We start from the raw sequence: 24,744 nt of genomic DNA, 5'->3' as shown, positions 1-24,744 counted from the left end.
AGAAAAAAAAATCTTTTTGATTATCATATGTTTCCAAAATCATATGATTTTTATAAAAATTATTAATTTTTACAATTTTGAAAAAAAATATATTATTAATATATTATTAAAATAAATAATACATTCTATATAATAGTTATCATTTGTATTAATAAATATAATTTGTTAAAGATAATGTAAAAATCATATATTTACATTTCTAATTACAGATGGATAATGGAAGGAAAAATAAACTATATTTATTTATCTCAATAAGAGATAATAAAAATTACATAATGCAAAATAAATAATAAGTTATTCTATAATTTTTTAAAATATTGAGCAAGAAGAGCATATAGAAAAAGATAATAAAAATAATGCAAATCTAATTTTTACTGAGATTAAAATATTTTGTAGATTCTCAGTATTGATTTCAGTTTCGAAGATATATTTTTGTGAAATAATAATTTATAAATATAAAGTTTATCAATAGAGAAACATTAAATTCCAACCTAATCACCTACATATTTTAATAAAATTATAAATAGTATTTTTATTTGTGTGTGAAATTTTTGCGGTGTATATCTTTGGAATAAAGTTTTCTTAAACTCTAATTGGTGTATTGCACTTAATCATTTTTTGAATGAAAAACCGAAAAAATAATGAACGAGCCCATAAGTATGAAACTGAATTATATATAATTATATATACTTGAAATAACAAAAACAATTAATTAATTATTTTTGTTAGCATTAAGTGTAACGTCCAAAGGTTCATCGATATTTTGCGAAGGACTGAGTTCTTGTTGGGGTATTTGATGAAATAAAGTGGCAATCGATGTGTGTCGAGGTGGACCTTTCACAGTGAGATCCATTTCAGCCTCCTGCGGCCTATCTCTAACACTTAAATTAATATCTCTTTCTATTGGACTACCGCATATTCTTGGTGGAGAACCACAACCACATTTCATTCTCTCCGGCGATTTTTCACATGTCAAAGAATATCTGAAACATAATTATTATTTTTTTTATATAAGAACAATTTCAAGAAGAAATAAATATAACAGAAAACTATAACATAGAAATAAAATACAGAATGTCATAGAAAAAGAAGAAAAATAAAGATCTTTTTGTTTTGACATTTTTTTTTTAAAGTTATATCAATTATTAATTGACAGAATTCAAATTTATTATATATATAACATTGATAAAAGGATATTGTTATCTAAAAAGTTATCAAAATCAATTGTTTATTTTAATTCTTCTTTTTCTTAATTCTTTATCGCGTTGATATTTTTTTAGATATTCAAAATTAAAATAAAAAAAAAGAAAACTAACTAAGATGATATATCATTAACTTTTAATCTATTGTCACTTTTTAATATCATTATTAAACATTTAAATATTTGTTTAATATATGTATATGAATAAAAATTATTTTTTTAATAAATTTTTCAAATTTTTCAGTATTAATATTATATACAATATGTACATTAATGTTAGTTACAATCATAATATTCATTTATTCATATTTTAAGATGTACTGTTAAGTATCTAATAATTTATAAATATCGATAAATGATATAATATGATATAATATAATATATCAATAATATGATATTATAGATTAAATAATAAATACAATTATATATATAATATCGATATATTTAAAGGATGAAAAAAAATTATTTTGTTACCCGTGAGGAGGTGGAAGAATTCTATAATCTCTGCAAACGGATAAAGTTGAAGTATCGGATATTTTGTCAGCATTGGTTGCCGTCAAAGATGGTCCATTGGTAACAGAAGCAGAAGGTGGTGGAGGCGGTGGAGGTGGTGGTGGTGGTGGTGGTGGTGTCGCAGCATCAGGTCGTTCCAAAGAGGTTGTGGGTGGCGGCCTCAAAAGAAGAGGTGCCGCACTTCCTAATCCCAAACATCTCATTCTCCATGCATCTTGTAATAATTGCAATCGGGCTTGTTTTCGCCACTTTGCTCGCCGATTCTGAAACCAAACCTAAAACAACAAATAATTTTTTTTATCTTTATCACGATAAAATATATACATTTATATATTAAATATTATTAATTAATTTATGAAATGTTTATGAAATGTAAATATTATATATTATAATAAATATTATGTATTTAATATAAATATTTATTAAACTTTTTTAAAATAAAAGTAAACATTTATGAATTAACATTTACATTTGATAGACAATATAGATTATTCCAAATAGGAACTAAGATTAAAAAGATAAGAATACACATAAAAGAGATTAACTTCTTAAGAAATTATTCTATTAATTTGATATCAAAGAAAAAAATAGAATAACAAAAAAATATTTTTTTTAACCTGAACACGAGCCTCTGAGAGCGAAATTCTAAGAGCGACTTCTTCTCTTAAGAAAACATCTGGATAGTGGGTTTTCTGGAAAAGTGATTCCAATTCTTGAAGCTGTTGTGGAGTGAAGGTTGTCCGATTGCGTCTCTATTCAGACATGATTAAGAATAATTAATAACCATACCAACCAGTAAATATTATTATATTTTATGTTTTTTAATTTATAACAATTTTGATGGAAAATGAAATATGCAATAATATTATTATTTACATCATATGAAAGTTAAGAAACTGAATTAAATACTTATAGAAAAACCATAACTATACTATTTATTTATACTTTTATTTTTACTGATTTTATATTATTGTTTCATTCTTTTATTTGTTTCTTTTATTTTCACAGCCGAAGAAAATATTTAAAAAAATATGTAACGATATAATTTTTGTTATTGTATTAAAAATAATATAATATATTATATTAAAAATAATACTATATAATTGAAATATAATTATCTAATACAAATTAATCGTATTTTAATTCTCTATAATTCTCTATAGTGTTATATAATCTCTCTTTCTCTTAAATTAATCTTTTAAAAAAGAAATTAAGAAAATTATTTAATATAAAAATTAAAAAAATTTTTTTAATTATTTAATAAATTTATAGTTTTTTAAAAAGTAAAAATTTTAATTAGTAAATATTTTCTTTTTTAGAGATAAATAAAATTAAATATAAAAATAAATAATTAAATAATATATATTTAAATTTCAGTTTATAAGCAAAATAAAAATATAGAAAATATTACAAAAATATTGCTAATAAATAATAACTATTTATATAATAATTCATGAAATTTTATAAAATCATAGAAATATAAAATATAATATAAATAAGAAAATTCTATGTGCATTTCTAAATCTTTATGGAATATACATTTGTATTAAAATTACAAATTGAGTAATATAAGAGTGTTCAATATTTACAGTGCTATAATATTTTATATATATTACATATATTAAAATAATATTTTACAAACATGCTTTCTAATTTGTGAGTGCATGCTCAGTGATTAATGAAAATGATGGATATTTTAAAAATTCAATAAACAAGAAAAAAAACATATGAAAAATATGTAAAATTTAAAAAAGAAATAATTAAAATATTGACAAAAAAGTAATAGTTGAAATAAGAAACATAATGAATTAATAAAAAATATCCAATTGATTTACGAATTTTGTTCATTAAAGAAACACATCTTATTAAGTAATTTTAAAAATATAATTAATATGCATTATTTAAATTAATAAAAGAAATAAAATTAGAAGAAATAAATAACGACTTACGATATTTTTATTAACTCTAAGATTTTCTTAAGAAATTTTTCTTATAACTTATATATGCAAAATTTGTTTTATAAATACATATTTGTATAATTTCGCGATAGTTATGCATTACATTAAATTTTAATTTGAGTTATTTTTATAATTCATAATATATCGAGAAAAATGAAAAATAAAAAAAATATATTTTGTAAAACATTTATATCATTTATAAATATCTTTGAATAGTTATTAAAAAAATAATTTTTTTTTATTTTTATTTCATTTTATAATATAATATTTTTTTTTCTAATAAATTATTTATGAAATAATTTTATATATTATTTTATTGCGAATAAATAAAAATATTTTTATATATTTTATAAATTTTTTAATAGTAATTATTAATTATTAATTAATTGTTTCTGAAAATAATAAATAATTTTCGTATGTAAAGCTTAAAAAGATCTTACAGAAAATTACAAATTTTATATTACATAATATTGGAGTATAGAACATATAGATTACCGCCAAAACAAACAAACCAAATACAATTTTAAAGAAAATGAATTAATAATTAATTTAATTAAATATATAATAAAAGGAAATATTTGTTTATAAATAGAAACATATTATATCAAAAGTTATTAACAAGATTATAAATTATAAAACTATACAAGAAAAAATAGGATTTTGAGAGGAAAAACAAGAGAATATCGAATATGTCTTGATTATTTTCAATAATATATAGCATAAATATGTGAAAATATAAGAAAAAAAGTAAACAGAACCAAAAAAGAAACGTACACTGACCTGACGACGTCTTCCAAACATATATTCGGTAAGTAAATCAGCCTGGGGGCCCAGTGGTGATAAGTACGGGCCTGCCATCCTGTTGTAATCAGTTGTTTGATAAAACTAATAAGGATATAGTTCTGTGATTTTTTTTATTTTTATTTTTTTTTTTTTTAATCTGGAATCTCACTGCAAGAGAGTCGCTTTATCGTTCTCGATAGACGACACCGAGGAAACTGAAGTCTCCTTTCGAGAGTTCACCCTCGATCAAGCTCCGAGTTACGTGCGGAACGGGGGTTGGTTTATATCACGGGATTGGTCCGTCTGTTTTAGGGGCGGTACCACTTCCATGGAGATAAGTACACACCCCTCTTGTGGAAAATTCACTAAATCGTACCGCGCAGAATTTTTCCTTCAAAGAAGGACGATACCTGATTTTTGGTTCTTTCAAGATTTTCTTTCACTTTTTGGAATTTATGTTCTCAAAACTTTTCTTCGTTTATTTCGTTTCGCGTTTCATTCTACTTCTTAGTTAGCCATTTTTTCAAAATTTAATATCTATTCAACATTTTATTATAATATTTGATTAAATTCTAACTTCTTGATATTTTACTTTGATTGATTTGATATAATTATAAATTATTGACATTCACAATATTAAGCAAAACTAAATAAATAAAAAATAAATCAACAAATATAAAACATATAAACGAATAGATTAAAGTGAAATTTAATAAATATAACATAAAGCATAATTAATAAATGTATATAATTGTTATAGATTTATTTATATAAAATTAAAAATTATCATATAAAAATTAAAAGTTATTACTTAGAGAAGTAAAATTTACTTTATTTTATATAGATTAATTAATAATAATTTAATGGCATTTTTAAATACAATTCATTTTCTATTTTGTAAAGTAAATAATTAACAAATTAAAAATTTATAATAATTTAATGAAATCATTAATATCAAATATATACTATCATTCGACATCATGGTGATTCTTAGAAATATCTGATATATTATAATACATCATAAAAAATAAGAAATGAATAAAATAATGAGAAAGAGAATTTAAAAAGTAAACAATATTTATTTTTTTTATCAATATTAAAAATATAGATTAAAATATTATTATATTTATGTAATATATTTTCATTTATTGTGTGTTCAATATGATATTAAATTGCATGTATATTTATTATATAAACAATGAAATAATTTTAAAGTATTAGTGTTCTGTAAAAAAAAAGAAAATATATAAAACAGAGCAAAAAAATAAGAAAAAATAAAAAATGGAAGTAAATGAAAATGAGGAAGTAAGAGATGACCATGGAAAACCGGGTGAAAAGAAAAAAGAGGTAAAAGAAGAATATAAACAGAAGAAGAAGGAACGTAAGAAAAAGAAGAGATACGGAGGAAGAAGATGCGCAAGTTTAACGATAGGAGCCTAAGCGAAAGCCAGAAAGTGATGCTCGATATTCGTGTAGCGCATCAGACAGGCACATACCCCGAAGCCATGTAATTCATTACTAAAGCAATCTCACCCTGCCCTATCTCTGCCCCTCTCCTGAACCCTATCCCGGCCCTGCACACCCTCTCCTGACTTCGGCGGTGCGCGCGCGTTATAATATAAAAAAAAAAAAAAAAAAGAAAAAAAAAAAGGAAGAACCAGCCGGATGAGGAAGGAGAAGGGCCCGAATAGAATAGCGCCCCTGACGACAAAACAAAATGAAACACAAAGCCGTGTTTTCATAATTAAAAAGATTGCATGCACTGAGTACAGTTCTCTCTTGCTCTCGCTTTTTCTCTCGTTGGCGTTCTATGCTCGCCTCCTGTACGGAGCCTTTCTGTTCGCTACGCTGTATTTCTCTTTTTCCCTTTCCATCTGATTTTCTCTGTGATTGTCCGCCGAGTCTTTCTTTCTGGACGACGCTCTCTCTTTCTCTCTCTCTTTCTCTTTCTCTCTCTTTTTCTCTCCCGCCTCACTCTCTCTTACCCCCGACTCTTCTCTTTATATTCTCGCCATTTTAATGATCCAAATATACTAGCGAAATGTTTTCATATTAATTTCATTATAATTACACTTTATTAATAAATTTACTTTAATATATATATATATACACGTCTTTCTTGTAAATGTAAAATATAGATTAAAATTAAATAAATTATATAATTGAATATTTTTTTTATTTCTTACAAACTATAATTATAAACTTATTTATAGAAAAATGAATAAATGTATAATAATCATTGTATTCATATATCAATGGAATAACATTAATGTAAATAATTAATGTAAATAAATATGAATGGAAGATTGTAAAAAAATTATCAAAATTATCAAAAATTATCATATATATTTATTATTTTCTTTTTGATCTGCTTTTTTATTTTTTTTTTATCTTTTGTAATTTCAAGGAATAATATATTTGATGAAAATGTAATGGAATGCGTATCGCTTTCAATACATTTATTTATCATTTGTCTATTATTTTTCGCATATACAACAAATTTATGTATATTAATTGTATTGTAGCTATATACATTAAATAATATATTTTTAGCTCTCTATATTTAATTCCTTGATAATTATAATTAACATTTAATTTCGAAAATAATTATAATTATACGTATAAATTATAGATATTATATTTATGTTATGTGCAAGAATTATCTACATATATGTACATTAAATATATATATATTCAATAGTAAGAAAATTAGTAACAGGTTGTCAAGCAAAAAGGGTGTCTTCAAGTTCATTTATTGGATAGAATGTTAACGCCCAGAACCGCCCCTATGATACAACCAATTAGCTTTTATTAATGCACCCTTCTCTCCATAACTATTATGGAGAAATATAATCGTCTATTTATTTCGTTTAATTATATTTTAACACATATATTAATTGTATATAAAGAATAAAAATTGATATTATGAAAATATGATATTAATGAAAATAAAAATATAATAAAAGAATTATGATAATATTAGGATTATATCATATATATATAATAAATTTTACTTCGATTAAATTATACATTCATTAATTTATAAGGTATTTCAAGTTTATTTGTATTTATTTATAAAATTTCTTTAAATTCATATTATTTTTTTCGTTATATATTAAAATTCTTTTATTTTATATTTCTTGCTGTGACATTGATTAATTATACATATAATTTTTAATAATTTTTTATTTAATAATTAAAATAATAAAATTTAAATTATTACAATTTATCCAATTCACATCTAACGTTGTTGAACGGGTCACCTGCAGCTCTACTCCTTTCCACCCCTCGTTTTGTCCGATGCCCTTGTCATGACGATTTCCTAAGCCAGACGATTACTCATCATCCCCCGACTAGTTGTACAACAGAACGACTACACTGACGAGGTTATTTTAATCAACGAAACCACGTCCTCCCCCTGCCGCTACCACCTCCAACCCCTTACAATAAGGGTGCACATGAAACCATAGTGCTACCAGGGAGATCAACAGGACGGGCCAGACAACCGGATGTTATCATTTCTACAACATTTCCATTGTGTTCCGCATTTCATCCCCCAGAACTTGTTCTTTATTTCTTTCTTGTTTGCTTACTTTTTTTTAATTCACTCTCTTTTACTTTTTCTATCACATTTAAATATTGCATTTTAGAGAATATTAACGTATATGCTTCGGAATTTTTTCTAAAATTCTTTTTAAAAATTTTTGAAGATTTTAAAATTTTTTCTATATTGTTTATATTAATTGCTTAATTGATAAATTAAAATAAAAAAGTAATAAATAAACAAGTATTGGAAAAAATATTGAACATTGTACCAAATTTTTTTCTAAAACTTTATGTTTTTCTTATTGATATAAATATTAATATCTATTCTAATTTTTATGAGTCAAAATAAGTGAGGAATGGATCCTGTAAATTTCATTATTCTTTTGGTTTATTCAATTTTTGTCAGCAAAGTTAAAAAGATTCTTATAAGATTTTCTTTTTTCAGCTATATAAATTTCTAGTCGATTCTCTAAAATTCATTATAGTGTAAGAGAATTATTTCATAGAATATTTATAAATATTTTAAGTAATTTTAAAATGAACAAGGAAAAGGTATTCAATCTCTAAAAGAAAGATAAAGGAATATATCTTCAAGTTAGATTATAAAGTTATAAAGGAACATTTTTCTAAGAAATTTAATATTCTCATTAATACTCCATAAGTAATTTGAGAGAAATGTTTCGATCCTTTTAATTTAGACAATTTTAATTTCCATATTCCCATCAATTTTCAAAATATTATTTATCATTCTAAAATTTCTACATCTGTGAAACATTCTTTAAAATTGTTTTGCGATTTCAAAGAGAATAGTACAAAATCATAATAGAGATTTACGTTTAAGTAAAAATCAACGAAAAACATTTAATTTAAAAGAGACTTATTTAGAGAAAATATGGTATTTTTAAAGAATTCGAATCTGGTTCATCAATGTTTGAATCTATTTTGTATTTTATAAATGCAATGTAATCTCATTGTTAAATATTGGATATTAACAGCAGCATCGTTCCTGTTACCAGCAGATTTGGTACCAGTACCAGTGTACCAGCATCAGTATCAGCACTATCCCCACTTCTGATACAGACATCGTTGTCGTCGCTGGTGCTGCAGCCGCCACCGCTACTACCATCAGCACCACCCTCTGTAAGAGTAAGAAGGTAGTAGAGGGAGTAACAGTACTCTATTCATTTATACATTAACGTAGAGTTCTCTGTAGAAGAGAGCTGCGCAGACTCACGATCAGTAGAAGAGGACAGTAGGTAGTCAGACTCGAGGAGAATCGAATATAATAGAGCCTCGGTCGGCCGTTTTTATGAAATACATAAATAAACGAAGTCGAGGGGCGATTCTTCGTTTTTACAAGGGAAAGGAGATTAAAAATCTCCGCTTTTGTCCCTTCGTTTCCCTCCTACCAATCTGATATTTTTTTCTCCGCCCTCTTTCCGTTTATATTTATATTTAGCCAAGATGTCTATGTTCTGATAATGTATTTCTCTATATTGAAGATAATGGAATGGTCATAATATAATTTTTATATAGATTATAAAAATTCTGAAATTTCTGAATTTTTCTTGTAATATATTCAATGTAAATTATATAAAAAATAAATAAGTTTTAAAATTCTTAAAATAAATCTAAAATATATTTCAAATTATATTTATATATATTTTATTAATTATAAATTTTATAATAAAATTTAATTTACAAATTTTTAATAATATTTATAATTTATATTATTATATTATTATAAATTTTTATATTATTATAAATTTTATAATTTTTAATATTTAATAATTTATTATTATTAATTATAGGAATTTCTTAGAAAAATATAAATATATAAATGTATAATGTATAAAGAAATATGTGTGAAATATATATTTTTATTGTTGATTATCAATCTTCTTCTTTAATTCTATTTTTGAAAAAGTAACGTATCTAAGTCTATATTTCTTATCATTATATAATATTCTTCCTTCTTTTTTTTTTTGAGAAAATGTAAAAGTATATTGAGCATTTTAAAATAAATAAGTAATAGATGTGATGAGACTCTTGAGTATAGATGAACAATAAAAATATTTGATTTTATCACACATCTTTTTAAAATATTTTAAATACATACTAATTTCACATATAAATTTAAAAATATATTTGAATTTATTAATATTAATTATTGAATATGAATAAAAAAAGATTAACAAAAATTAAAATTTATATATAATTTTATAATATTATTGAAAATTTACGAATTATTTAATCAATTGATTATTTTTTAAAACTCTTTATTTTCTTAATAACTATTCTTAATCAAAAGTTAAAATGTTAATATCATAGTTCACACACAACAATAAAGAATTTGTTCATAAATATTTTTGACTCCTGTACTGATTAATATTATAAAAAATAGTAGACGAAAATTTTATCTATATCTAAATATTTAAAATACATATCATAGACTAATGCGTTTCTTGAACCAAGGAAAAATGTTTATCATTAATTTTAATTCTTATCTCTGTTAAAAAGATTACTTTTCTTGTTTGAAACCTGTCGAGAGGAAACTATTTCCATCAAGCATACTTTTGTGACGGAGTAGCTGATAGAAAAAAAAAAAGAAGAAGAAAGAAGAGAAAGGAAGCGAGAAAAAAGGCAGCAACCCCTTTTCTTCATAATGCGACAATGCGACCCGTTTATCGAGTCTCCTTTTAACGTCATCGAGGCGATTCCGAGTTGCATCCACGGGAGTGCCGATGCGCAAATCCACGCATGGACACCTTTTCTCCCTCTCCCTTTCTCTTCCTCTTTCCGTTCCTTCCTTCACGTTTCTGTCTCATTCTCATTTTGCATTAAAAAGCAGAAACAAAAAAGAAAAAAAATGCGAGATTAGGAAAACGATGGAACGAGAGAATACGAAGAAGCACCTTCTTCGTTATCGTTATCGTTCTCTATAAAAAAGGAACAGCAACTCATTGTTATAGAACAAAAAAGAGAAAATAGAGATAGTTATATCGAAACCGAATTCGATTCATCTTGCCTTTTTAAATTATCTATAATATTATGATAAATAAAAAATTCGAAATATATTATACATTTATATATCAATGAAATATCAATATTATCTCATATTCCATTTTGATTAATGATTAACTGTAACATTTATTCTTTTTTGCTCTTTTATTTTATCTGTATTTAAAATTGTCACATAAAATTCATTTTTCTATATGTATCAAACTTCATAATAATCAGTTTACAAATAATTGTTAATCGCATAAATTCATATTTTTATGATTTTTTAATAATATCTTTAAATAAAATAAAAACATAAATAAATAAAAAACATGCCTAAAGTTTTCCTTTGAAGTAAGTATAAAAAATCTAAAAATGATCGAACCTCCATTGAAGATAACTCAAAAGCCGGAAGGCCATTAACTTTTATCACTGAAAAATCTAAAGAAGAAATCCTTCCTTCGTTTCTTTGAATTGTCGTTCAACACTCAAATAAAATTTAGAGTATGTATCATACGGTTCATGATAGGTAATTGGCAATGATCTGAATTGCAAAAGAGTAACTTTAACCTTTTTTTGAAAGTTTAAATGATTGACGGAAATAAATTGGAAAATAAATTGAAGAAGAAAACTGAAAAATCGAAACGAATGTTAAAGCAACACATTAACTGTTTATAATGGATTCTTTCCAAATATAGGACAAAATTTTATGTATATTTTATATTTCTAAAAATTATATAATAAAATATTTTGTCAAAAATATTCTCTTACGCAGAGAATGACTGTCAGTCATCAAACTATTAAATAAATTGCAAAATTTATCAGAAAGAAATTTTTAATTTAGTTTTTGACAAGTAAAAAAAAAATATTTTGTCTTTTCATTTAAAATACTATATTAATGTTAATTAAAATTGAAAATATTATTTAAAAAATTTTATAAAGAATAAAATTATTTATTTTTTCTAACGCTGTTTGCTTTTGCTTTGTATTATTTATGTTGAAAAATGAAAAAATTTTTTTCAGTTTCATTACATCTTTCTTTTATCAAGGTCGCATTTAATTATTCATTATAAATTGTAATCATGACAAGTTAATTTTATTTTAAAAATTTATAATAATCGATTATTTAGAATTTGCATTTCTAAAACAATCTTAATAAAACTTCAAATAAAGTGAATGACACAGAGATTAAACTGATCATTGCCAAAAGTAGTTATTTGATTTTTAAAAAATCAGATTAATCATACAATCAGATTCTGATGCCAAAATAAACAATTTTTCAAAAAGTGAAATTCATCACTTTGGCTCCTGAGTGATTCAAATACAAAGAAACTTACTAAAATATAATATTCAAACGTAGCTATGTAAACGCGCGTATATATTCAAATATATATTTGCAGATGAAAGTATGTAAATATCGAGTGAGAGAGAGAGAGAGAGAGAGAGAGAGAGAGAGAGAGAGAGAGATAAAAACACGTATAAGTATATATATCTTCAGGTATGATAGATAGCGAAAGAGTGAGAAGGAAAGGAAGATAGAGAGAAAGGTGGAAAGGGGTTGACGTCGAAACGAACATTGTGCGCACGCCATAACGTAGCAATAACAGTGTTCCATTATATGTAGGTAGACCGGCGAGAGGGAGAGGTGGTGGTGGTGGGAGTGGTGGTGGTGAGATTGCAAAACATGCCTAGATTAATGTTTTCTCATTCCACGGACCGCTTGTACAACCTCCATTCCCCTCGCTACTGTGATTCGTTCGCCAACCGCTACCCTTCCTAAGCCACGTTCCACCCCAGAATCACGGTAGCTCTGTCGCGTGACAATGAAAACTACGAATTGCATTGCGTTTCTACCTTTCCATAACTACCCCTCCTTTCCCTCCACATCCTCCGCCTCCTTCGTTCCCTCGTCTTTTATAGGAGACCTCTTCACCAATCTATCCGTCTTTCTTCCTTATCCTCGTCTCTGATTCTTCGCCAACTTTTTACCTTCCTATCTCATAGTTTAATATTCTTTTTTTGTTACTTTAAAATTTAGGCATTGTCTGCTTCGTAATTTATTAGCTTCATAGCGGTTACATTTATAAATGATTGAAGGAATTACATGTAACGTTGTGATATTTAACGAGCTAAGATGGAAAAAATGGTATTGCATAAGTATATTAAAAAAAAAAAAATTAAGAATAACGAAAAGAATAAAATATTTTTTATTAAAGAAAGAGATAGATCTGGATTTATTTTCTTACTGCAAAAAAAACACAATAAAATCTTCAAACAATAAATCGTTTGTTTTTTATCAACAGCATACGAATGCAACAAATTTTAGAGCATTAAAAAAAAAAGCACTTAAATAACAGAAATAAAGATGAAAATATCATTATGTTCAACTGTTTCCATGGAAATGAATAAATATAAATAAATAGAAGAAAAGAGAGGGGAAAAATTTTTTTTTCCATCGTTATGTCGAGCATACTTCAGCTAGAAGAAATCTATTCATTAGTACCATCTTCTCCCGGGGCTGAAGGTGAACAAGCGGGAAGTGAAGGAGAGTAGTCTGGACTCCGAGAATTCCCTTTTATTCGCATTATTATGGTAATGACACTGAAAAGCCGAAAAATGTCAGGCTTTTGTAACAGAAGGTTTGTCCGCCTGGTCCATTCATTGATTACGCCCCGCCTCCCTCCTTTCCTCCTTCCCTCCCATCCTCCCTCCCTCCCTCCTAGCCCTTCCTCTCTAGACATAGCTTGTATTTGTCGAGCAACCCTCTAGAGAAAAGTTAGTGGCTATTCGTACCTTTGGACAATGTTTCAACCAGCTTGTGCTCATCGATGTCGAATAAAGAAAAATACACCTCGTTTGTTTCCCCTCTGTTTCATTTATCGAATCGTATGTATCAAATTTGCACTTATAAAATATGCTTATGCTTCAATCATGACTTCATTTTCTCAATTATCGATCTCAATCAATTATTTTATTACAAGTTTATAATTTCGTCTTCTAGCAAAAATTTTAAAAATATGCATACATTTTTTTAATTAATACAATTTTTTGGTCACTTATTTATAGATTTTAATAGGAAAATTATTCTATCATATATCATATATAATCATATTTAGCTATTTTCAATTTGATCAACAAACTTTTAAAGATGCAATAAATAATTTATATACTAATAAATTACAATTTTCATTGATTATATAAATATTTATAATTTAAAATAAATTAGTTTTTATCAGAAAATATATATATATATATATTATTTATTATACAAAAATAATTTTGAGATGAAGAAATTTGTACTAGATTTGACAATTAAACTAGATTAAAGAAAATTATTATTTCACAATAATATTATTTAATTCTTAATTTACTCATTTATGTTATGAACGACATTTTACATAGTCACTTTGAAATCTTAATAAATTTATATTAGAATAAAAAAAAATATTATAATTGATAATATTATTCTTGCGATACTTCAAAAATTAATTTTATAGAAAGTATTTTTTGTACATAAAATCTAGAAAATTAAAATCAAATTTTGTCCACTATTAGAAAATAATTGTTCAAGCCTATTGTGCAAGCCTATTGTACATCGAAACATTAATTAATATCTGTTGAAATCAAATTTTAAAATCAATAAAAAATTAAGTAATTACAGTAAGATCGAATTATATTGTTTAAATATGCTGAAAAAAATATCCAAGCATACTCGTTACAATTAGGGTTGCTACAGCAAAGTATGTCTCTGGAGATCAGAATAAGCGTGTCGAGTCGATCGTATGAGCCAGTAAGTGAATTACCGATAATTAGAGGATGGTTTTACGAAGAATGGGGAAATTGGATGCGCGCCTTTCTGAATCTTTGTTAATCAGTTCCATTTTGCAAAGCATCACTGCCGCAGTTCCCTCGACGACTGAATCGAGAATTCCAGGGCCGCTGGTTCTTCTAGAATTTCTCATCACATATCGTGCGCTAAATGTTTTCTTTTACTTAGAATAATCATAAGTTATATGAATCAATTATTATATAATTATACTTCGTTCCATACAATTAATTAATCTTCAACTAATTTTATTATATATTTAATTGATTGTTATTGATGAAATATTGAATTTCCAGATTGTGCAATATTTTCTTTATATTTTTATAATTCTTATATTTTTTATGATTCTCTGATATATTTATTAAGACATTGTAAATCTGAATATATTTAAAATTAAGTAATCGAAAAGCTTTCTACAATTTATCTAATAGTACATATATATATATTATGTTATAAGAAATAGCATATCGACAAAATATAAAAACAAAAAAAGAAATTTCTCCTTTTTTAATTTTTTCATATGAATTAGTTCAGATTAAATAATCGATTATAAAATAAACATTCGAATTTCAACTAAGATCGTAAGAAAACTTGCGATATTACTTTAACGCAAAAATAAATTTACTAATTATTCGAAAAGAAGATATTTCGATATAATAGGAAGCAATTACCAATGAAAGTTCATTGCTGAATAATTTTAGTTTATCGTGGCATTGCGGCCCTGGAGAGTGGATCTAGCTCGGTCCGCATCCGCAGAAGGGTGGTTTTAATTACCCCTTCCATTACTGCAAAACCAACCCCGTTAGTGGATTCATTTAGTCACATTACCAGACCGCCTTCCTCCCTCTACCAACCCTCCCTCCTCCACCCCTTTTTCTCCTTCCCTGGGTCTTTCTCTTTCGTTAACTAGTGGTTGGTGCATGTTTCAAACCAATATTCTGTCTCTCTCTTTTCAAGTTCTTAAATACAACTCGTATATCTTCACGTACATTGAATTATTGCACTTGAGGCATTATATTGTTAATCTTATTGTTAATAGCTTTTGATATATTTGTGTTCCTTCTTTTGCAATAAACAAATAGATACTTTTATAAATTGTTTGATTTTATAATATGAATAATTAGAATTTATATAAATTATATTTAATATAAATTAAATAATTTATCAAAAGATAACATTAGTTTAAATTAATTAAGATGATTATTATATCAAAATAATTTTGTTGATATAAAATATTGAAGGATGAAGAAAAAATTTTCGACAGATTTAGGAATATATGAAATATTACAGGAATATTACATGTTATGAATAATGAATATTTCTTTTTGGGAAAAAGCAAACCTGTGTGACAATGTTTCCGAATTTACTTATTAATATTTCTATAAATTTATTTTAATTGATAGAATATATAACATTACATGTAATATTTCTTATTTAAATGTATATGATTATTTTCTTAAATATTAAATATTTAAAAAAATATTCCAAATGAATATTGTATGATGAAAGAAATATATCATGATAATCTTAATTTTACAAAATTTTTAAAGAATAATGAAGAATTTCGATATCGAAATATTTTCAAAATACTATCCATATATAAAAATACTATGTATATATATATAAAATATATAAATATAATAATAAAATATAAATATAAATATATACTATTTTTTACAATATATTGACTAATTAATTCAAAGTTAATAATTATTCAAAATTAATATATTATAAATATTATATAATATATTACAAATATATAGCTATCCGATTTGTGATATATCGAAAAGAGATTGATTAGACTGTGAACATCATATTGGTTTTGAAAAGAGACCGATCTTCTTCTCCGCATTCTCACCCCCCTCATTCTCAATGAAGAAGAGAAAAAATCAGTTTAGTTGTTTCTCTAATATATAGAAAATCAATTCTTTACAAAATATCTATATTTAAAATTAATTCTCGAACAATGCAAACATATAAGTTTTGTTACATTATATAAGAATTCTAATTTCTCATCCAAGAATTTAAATCTCTAAAATTTTAACTATAAATTTTAACAATATCTTATGTTTTATTATATATCGTGTACATTCTGTAGATTTTTATATATTTAAATTTTCTATAAATGCATAAACTTTCCCAACTTTAGTAAAAATTGTATTTGTAAATTAAATATTTATCTCAACAATGTTAGACAAATTTAACTTTTAAAGCGAATAATTTAAATAAATATTTGAATAAACAAACAAACAATTCTTCTTCTCTCTTTTTTTTCTTTCTCTTTTATACAAACGCACATTGTGTATCGATATAAATAATTATTAAACATTTAATGCGTGTACGTATACATATATGTGTATAAGAGATGGCGGATAAAAGAGGAAGATAGTAAGAATAGTAAAAAAGGAAAAGAAGAGAGATGACGAAAACATGATAGAAGGGATGCTGGCAATAGAGTGGTTTCTTGGAGGGTAGAGGGTGCATACAAAATGCGGTTTCCTCGAGCAGTACCGTCTTCGAACTTCTGAAGCCGAAGGCCTTTAGCAGCCCACCCTTCAGCTAGATTGGATGCGTTTAATTACCCCTGAAATATCGTTAATTACTCGGCCTCGGAGCAAGTTCGAGCACGGTTGGGAAGTTCGAAACACACGAATTTGGTTGTTCCTTGTACAAACTCGTCCTTTTCCAACCTGGTTTTCCCCGATTTACTGATTCGCTGATTCGCTGATCCACCGATCCACCTACCCAACGATCTACCGGATTCCACCTCTTTTGTCTTCATTATCTCGGCCGATGCGCTTTTCATCTTCCCTTCCGCCTCTCTCTTCTCTTACTTCTCCATACCCCCTTCTCTACCACTAGCCCTTCTCGTTCTAATCTTCTGTAAGCCACTTTATATACTTTCCTAAAAAACACTACTATCGTTTATCGATGCATTTCTTTTGCCTTTATTTAAAAAACAGTCTTTATATCAAATCGTTTTAATTTTTTAAAGAGGGCGATATATTTTTTGAATGAAAACATCCTCGAAAAATGAAAATTATAAAAAACAATTTGCCTCCGATCTTTCAAGTTTTATATACAAAAGATATGTTGTATACAAAAAGATAATTTTTATAATAATCGTTAAGAAGATAATTTTTGAAGCATCACTTTAAAGTTTACGTAAATTTGTTTGTTTGTTTTATTCTAAGCATCTTTTCATATTCTTTTTTTTTTTTTATTCTTATTTTTATTACATTATCAATTATAATATTTTTTGCTTAGTTTTCTAATTTCTAATACAATTATCGTTTATTATTTATTATATAATTTGAAAATGAATAAAATATAAGATATTGTAGAAATGAAATGTAATAGATAATTCAAATAACAATCAATGCATAAAATCATCAAGTAATTGGTAATATGATTGAAATATAGAAACTTCGCTCGTTACGTATCCTCTTTTCCATGAGGCTAACCCTTTCAGTTTGTGCTACGGAGAGATTCTAATTAATCAACTGGCCAATGTCCACGCTCTACCTGGAATAAATGCACGCATTCAATCAATAGGTTCCTTTGAAGCGTATCATTTTTTTCAGTATGACACATTAAAGTATATTACGTTAAAACATTCGCGCAATTTAATTTGTAACTATTGGCTTGTACATTCCACTAAACTACGACTTATAAAACTTTAACATTTAGAGCTTGACAAATTTTCGATTCATTTTTATTCTATATTATACACACGTTATCTTAAACAGTATTTATAAATGATTACATTTTTATTATCTTTTTATTTTTTTTTTCTTATTTTCTTCAATTATTGTTCATTTTCACTTATATTATGTGCATGTATATAATAATGGGGAAAAAAATCAAATTAAAATAAATTTTTTTTATAATAAATTTGAAATAAATATCAATGATTTAAAATGTCATTTAATAAAAATGCAATTCTTGATGATCTATAGTATAATTACATGGTAAACTTATTAATTATTATTTTTTACAATAGAGTGTTTTTTAAAGAAAATATATCAATCTTAAAATTTTAACTCGTTTTAATAATAAAATAAAAAATTCATTGTTATGGTTTTTATTTCAATTGAATAAATTTATTTTAACTATTATATTTTTAATTATTGTTATTATAGTTTTGGTTATTATATCTACGAAACAATAAAACGGTCAACCAGATTTGTACAACGGTATCATTCTTAGTATTGTGTGAATACTAACTGGCGCTATACCCTAAGAGGGTGGTTAAACGAATGTTAACGAGACCGTAAATGGAACAACGTAGTGTACAGGGGCTTGATTAAAATATTAATTGAGATGGAAATAATGATTCGTTACGGTTCGATGATTAAATCGCCCTACTGTACTTCGTATCTTTGACTTTTTAATATATGCCACTGAATAGATTCTCAACTCTGATCAATCTGACCAATGAATCATCTGATACTAGAAAGCAATACTATTTTTTCATTTATAATAGATTTTATCGAACAAAATATCACGATACAATAAATAATTTTTGCAACATCGAAATTAAATTTCTTTTTTAAAGTCTTGTTTTTGAATAAATCAAATTTGGAAATTTTTCAATTAATTGGATGAATTCGTTAAAAGTTTATTCTATATGTGAAAATAAATAAAATATATAAAATGAAAATTTTCTCGTTTTATCAGTTGTAATAGTTTATCTAAATGAAAAATAAAAAAGAACAAAATTACTATCGACTAATTATATTTGATTAAAAAAGAATTTCAAAAATCAAAATTTTAATTGAAAAAAAAAACTTCAAAAAAAAATTAAATATTCTGGATTTTGAGACTTTCGAGAATTTTAAGAATTTCGTAATTTCAGATTTAAATTTTATAAATTTAAAAATCAGTCTCACTCACAAGAAATATTCTCAAGAGTGAATTGTGATAGTTCAGCTCTCAATTGGGCACTTATTGCATATTAAAGATCAGGTCAAAGAATGTAGGAAAAGATTAAGCGAATATGCAAATATTCTCCTTGAAAAAAATATCATCAATAATGGAAAAATTATCTCATTTCGATATTAGAAGAATCAATATATTGCATTTTCAATAGATTCATCTTGTAATTAATAACATTTCATTTCTGATCAAAACATAAGAGAACGAACGAAAACACAATTTGAATGGTAATCTTCACGTAATCTATGATCTATTGTGGAAGATGTTAGAGGGGTTGGTGATATAGGGTAAACAATTGAAAAGAGAGTCATTGTCTGGGATCTGTTGAAAACATAAAGGAACAGTTGGGCTTCCATTAAAATCACTTTCTATGAAAACTAATCACATAGACTGCACATGCTCAACTGACTTTAGGGTGCGTCAATATGTTAAACCACTATATCTTATTATTCCGTGTTTTGTAGTCGTCACAACAAGAAGATTAATTCGTTAAATGGAATCCTCATATCTAGTTTCATTCCTATCTTCATATCTAATTTAATATTTAATATTTCTAAAGGATAATATATTATACATATTGTAAAGAATTATCGTATAATATTTATTTATATATACAACATCCCAATTATTTGAAATGTCTCCTCTCTCGATTATTGAATCATCAATGAAATTTTTTAGAATTATTAATGAAGAAACATGAACTAATTAAATTATTATACTTTTAAATTAAAACTTATTTATATAAGTATTATATAATTAAGTATTTATATAAATCATCGCAATAATCTATTCTCAAGATATGAAAAATATTTGCTAAAAATATTATCAGGAAACAATATCTATAACAATTAATTAATATTTAATTATTTATTTTAAATTTGATTAATAAAATAATTGTAATAGATAATAACGTTGGACTATTGAAAAAGACAATTAAGCAAGATGCATAGGAAGCGAAGAAGCAGAAATGGAAACAGAAGTAGAAAAGGGATAAGGAGAATAAGGAAAATTCCTATTGGACTCTCGTTTTCTGGAAGAACGATTCGCGGATCTGAGTTTCCTAGCGAAGCTACCGATTCTAAGCAACCAGGGACGAAAAGCAACTATGGTAGGAGGCCAGACACGGCGATCGGTTCGAACAATACCCATTGTCCAGCATATCATTTTCACGATTTTCCATCGGTCGACTTTCAACCGAGGAAGACTTCGTTCGGAGCCACCGATGAATATCGTTCCTCGATTTTCACTACCGTTACGGTACCAGCACCTTCTCGTTTCTCTTTGGTAAACCGCTCGAGCGGATAAAACGAACACAATGCCTTTTGTTTCTCATCTTCAACGCCTATCGATGCGGAGATTCGTCATCCTCGAAGAATTGATTTTTTGATCTGCTTTTCGAACATTCTTTTCATTGGCTATAATTAATTTTTCAACGATTAAATATATCTATATCTTTCTCAATCACATATTATTTAGGATTCTTTGTAAAAATCACTTGTCTTATATTGCTGTAAGATATTTTTGATAATTCGTGAATGTAATTTGTGAAACTGTTTGATCTAAACAATATTTTTGCAATGTTTTTCAACCTGTGGATCATGATCTCTTATAAGAGAGTTGTAAAAAAATTTTTTGAGAAATGCTATTGAAAATAGAATAGCATATCTTCAAAAAAATAGATTATTTGATGATATAATAAAATATAATATTATAAATTGAAATTATTTCGTTCTCTCTATTATTATTAAAATCATCTGATATCTAATTTTACTTTCAATTTATCCTTTTTTTTTTTATTTTACAAATTTTAATAGGTTTTAATATGTTGCATTATATTAATGAATTCTTATAAATATAATAAGCTGGGTGAAGATTAGTTCAAGTGAAAATTTACTTTTTTTTTTTTAATAAGATATGTATGTAATAAAAAATGGAAATATTTATTATTAGTTGTTGCTGTAAATTTGTTTTTCCATTTGTTCAAAACTCAAATACGAATTTAAACCAAAAAATAAAAAAACATCAATTGATTCAAAATTAAAATTGAAAATAAAAGTAAAATGAAAATGAAATTCTATGAACTCTAAAATTTACTAAATCCATTCAAAATAAAATTTTATAAATAAAACAATCCCCGTTTCAGGGACCCAAATGAATTGAATAAATATCATCTATTGTTTATAAAAAATGAATCAAATAAATATCATTCATTTTAACATATGAATATATATTGTATCCAACTAGGTGTAAAACATGAGAAAAACTATGGAAGTAGAAAAAGAGAGAAGGACTGGTCTTCCTCCGAAATTCTAGAATGACGAGTAATCATAATTTCGACAGAGTCAGTAGTATTCCGAGATTGAGATATATAATAAGCCTGAGGCTGCGTTCACATCACAGAAAGACAGTCCGATACGAGTGAGTAGGTACATTATACAAACGGAATACCTACCCCAACCTATGCCAACCTACCCGCCCATTGGCATCAAACCAACTACTACTACTATCATCGCTACCGCCACTACTCACTCTCTTATTGCGTGACTGTATCCTTGAGAGATACTCCCACTATCTACAGGGTGATTTTCTTGAAGTATTTGTTCATAATAATGCTGCAAATTGATTAAAATGCTTTATTATACATATATACATATATATATATATATATATATATATATATATATATATATATTTGGTTCCAAAAATATGCATATCCAAACATATGCATTCAATATTTGATATATTATATAAAAATAATATATTAATAAAAAAAAACTATTCAATATTATATTAATATTGAATATTAATATATTATTAATATATTATATTAATATATTAATAATATATTAATAATTATATATGCGTTTATTATTTTATGATTCTATGATAATAGATTAATTTAAAAAGAAATACAAATGAAATGCAAAATGTAAAAAATCATACGTTAAAAATTAATTATGAAATGTTCAAAAGACATTTTTGAGAAATGTCTTTTGAAAAAAAAGAATTTTTTTTATATTTATTTTAGTATGATCCATAATAAATCTATTCCAATAAAATTCTAATAAAATTTAATTTTTAAAAAATGCAAATTTCATTGAAAAAAACATTCTATCATAAAGTTATGTTATTTTTTAATTAAATTATTTTTCATATTTTAATTCAAGAAACTTTTTAAATATTCTTTTTACATCTTACATAACAATATATCTATATGCTTCTTCTTCTTCTCTATGCTTCAAAATTATATATTCATAGATAATATAATTTTTCTTAAAGGGAAAAAAATTCATTGAAAGAAAGCGTTTTCAATTTCCTGTAGCATAATATTTATCAAATTGTCATTTAATTAATCAATTATCAATTTTATAATTATATTTGCAATTTTCCAAATAAATATATAGTAAAATAACAATATTATTTTATTGAGGATGAATTCATAATAATTCTATTTTATACTTTGACAAACATATAAAAATATATAATATAATAATTTCTAATAATTAAATATTTATATCATAAAAATTCTCAATTAATTAACATAATCAAATAAATTCTTTTATATTTCATATTTAATATAAAATGGATATATTATTTTTAATTTTTATTAGCTTAATTTGCAATATGATATAATTATTGTTAATATTATTTCATGCTATATTCATTCATAATTGTTTTTTTTTATAATTGCAATTAAATATTATAATTGTAATTATATTATTGTTCAAAAAAGATATTTTTTATAATATATTTTTAATATATTTTTTATTTTTGTATAAGATATTTTTGAAGGAATAATTTTGAGCCAAAATATAAAATAAGTATAAAAGTTAATGTTAATAATTTAAATTTATTAGATAAAACAAGATAGAAACAAATTGAAAACGGTATGATGGAAATATCCAATAATAATAAATAATAAATCTCAATCCATCTCAGTTCGTTTAATTAGTTAATTTTTCTAGTTAAAATATTATATTTTTATTTTAATTAAATTTTAATTTAAGGTAATATATTCATATATATCGTTATATGAATTTATATGAATATATAATATATTCATATAAACTTAATTTTCTATTTTTACAATACGTTATTATACAATATATATACGTTATTATACATATACAATAATAAATACAATTATTAAAATATTTAATTATTATTCAAATATATATAATTATTTATAAAATTATGGTTTTTTTTAATATAATACATACATGTTTGTGTATATGTACAATAAGACTGACAACAAATAAATTATACAATTAGCAACTTAATATATTAGTACATAGTTAAAAAATATTATTTTTTAATGAATATTCTCTAATAAATAATATACAATAATACAATGATACAGTTTTGCTGATACAATTTGTTTCCTAAAATATTTTTAATTTAAGATAAAAAAATATCGCTGCGCATTATTATTATTAAAAATAAAAAAAAGATAATTTCAAGACATGTCACCCGTTAGATACGCCTACAGATATACTGATACGACAAAGAATTGATACGTTCCTTTCGTAAACGTCTCTCTTTTTTTCTTTCTCTTTCTCCTTTTCGAGCAAGAGTACCGATAGACCGACAATGGAGCACATCTGTAGGTACCACGAAACAATGGCTACCGAGATTGTGGAACCTATTGCGGATAGTATTCCATAATATACCCTGTTGTTTCCGCTCCCTCGGATAGAGCTACCAGCGTGCTCGATGAAAATATATGGCCCCCTTTCCAAGGTCTATCTAAACTGACACTAGGTATGCTTGTTATTCTTTCATAAATTTTCTTTACACCTTTATTTTTAATTTTCTTATTATTATTGTCATTATTATTACTGTCACATTCAAAAGTAATTATTTGAAACATTTGAAATTTTGAAATCTCAAAACTATTACAATAATTTAGAATAATTATTATATGATTACAATTATACTTTCCTTTTTATTTAAATTTTAAGATAATTAAAAAACTTAAC

At 25.0% G+C, this 24,744-nt stretch overlaps 1 protein-coding gene across 2 annotated transcripts; it reads right to left on the bottom strand.

The window, feature by feature from the left end:
- Positions 1-658: 658 nt before the first annotated feature.
- Positions 659-4,677, bottom strand: LOC724983 (retinal homeobox protein Rx1). 2 transcript variants are annotated; one of them, XM_006560612.3, is made up of 4 exons: positions 4,447-4,677; positions 2,332-2,466; positions 1,676-1,989; positions 659-983 (listed from the first exon to the last, which is right to left on the bottom strand). In XM_006560612.3, exons 1-4 carry the CDS (start codon positions 4,528-4,530, stop codon positions 713-715), a joined length of 804 nt encoding a protein of 267 aa, XP_006560675.1. In that variant the 5' UTR covers positions 4,531-4,677; the 3' UTR covers positions 659-712. The 2 variants fall into 2 exon arrangements, with proteins under 2 accessions (XP_006560675.1, XP_001120883.2); XM_001120883.5 differs by having other exon boundaries at positions 4,453-4,677.
- Positions 4,678-24,744: the final 20,067 nt, after the last annotated feature.

Source organism: Apis mellifera, linkage group LG4 (assembly GCF_003254395.2).
Source record: "Apis mellifera strain DH4 linkage group LG4, Amel_HAv3.1, whole genome shotgun sequence".
NCBI lineage: Eukaryota > Metazoa > Arthropoda > Insecta > Hymenoptera > Apidae > Apis > Apis mellifera.
The sequence above is the reverse complement of the archived record's forward strand: the minus strand, read 5'-3'. Positions and strand labels throughout refer to the sequence as shown.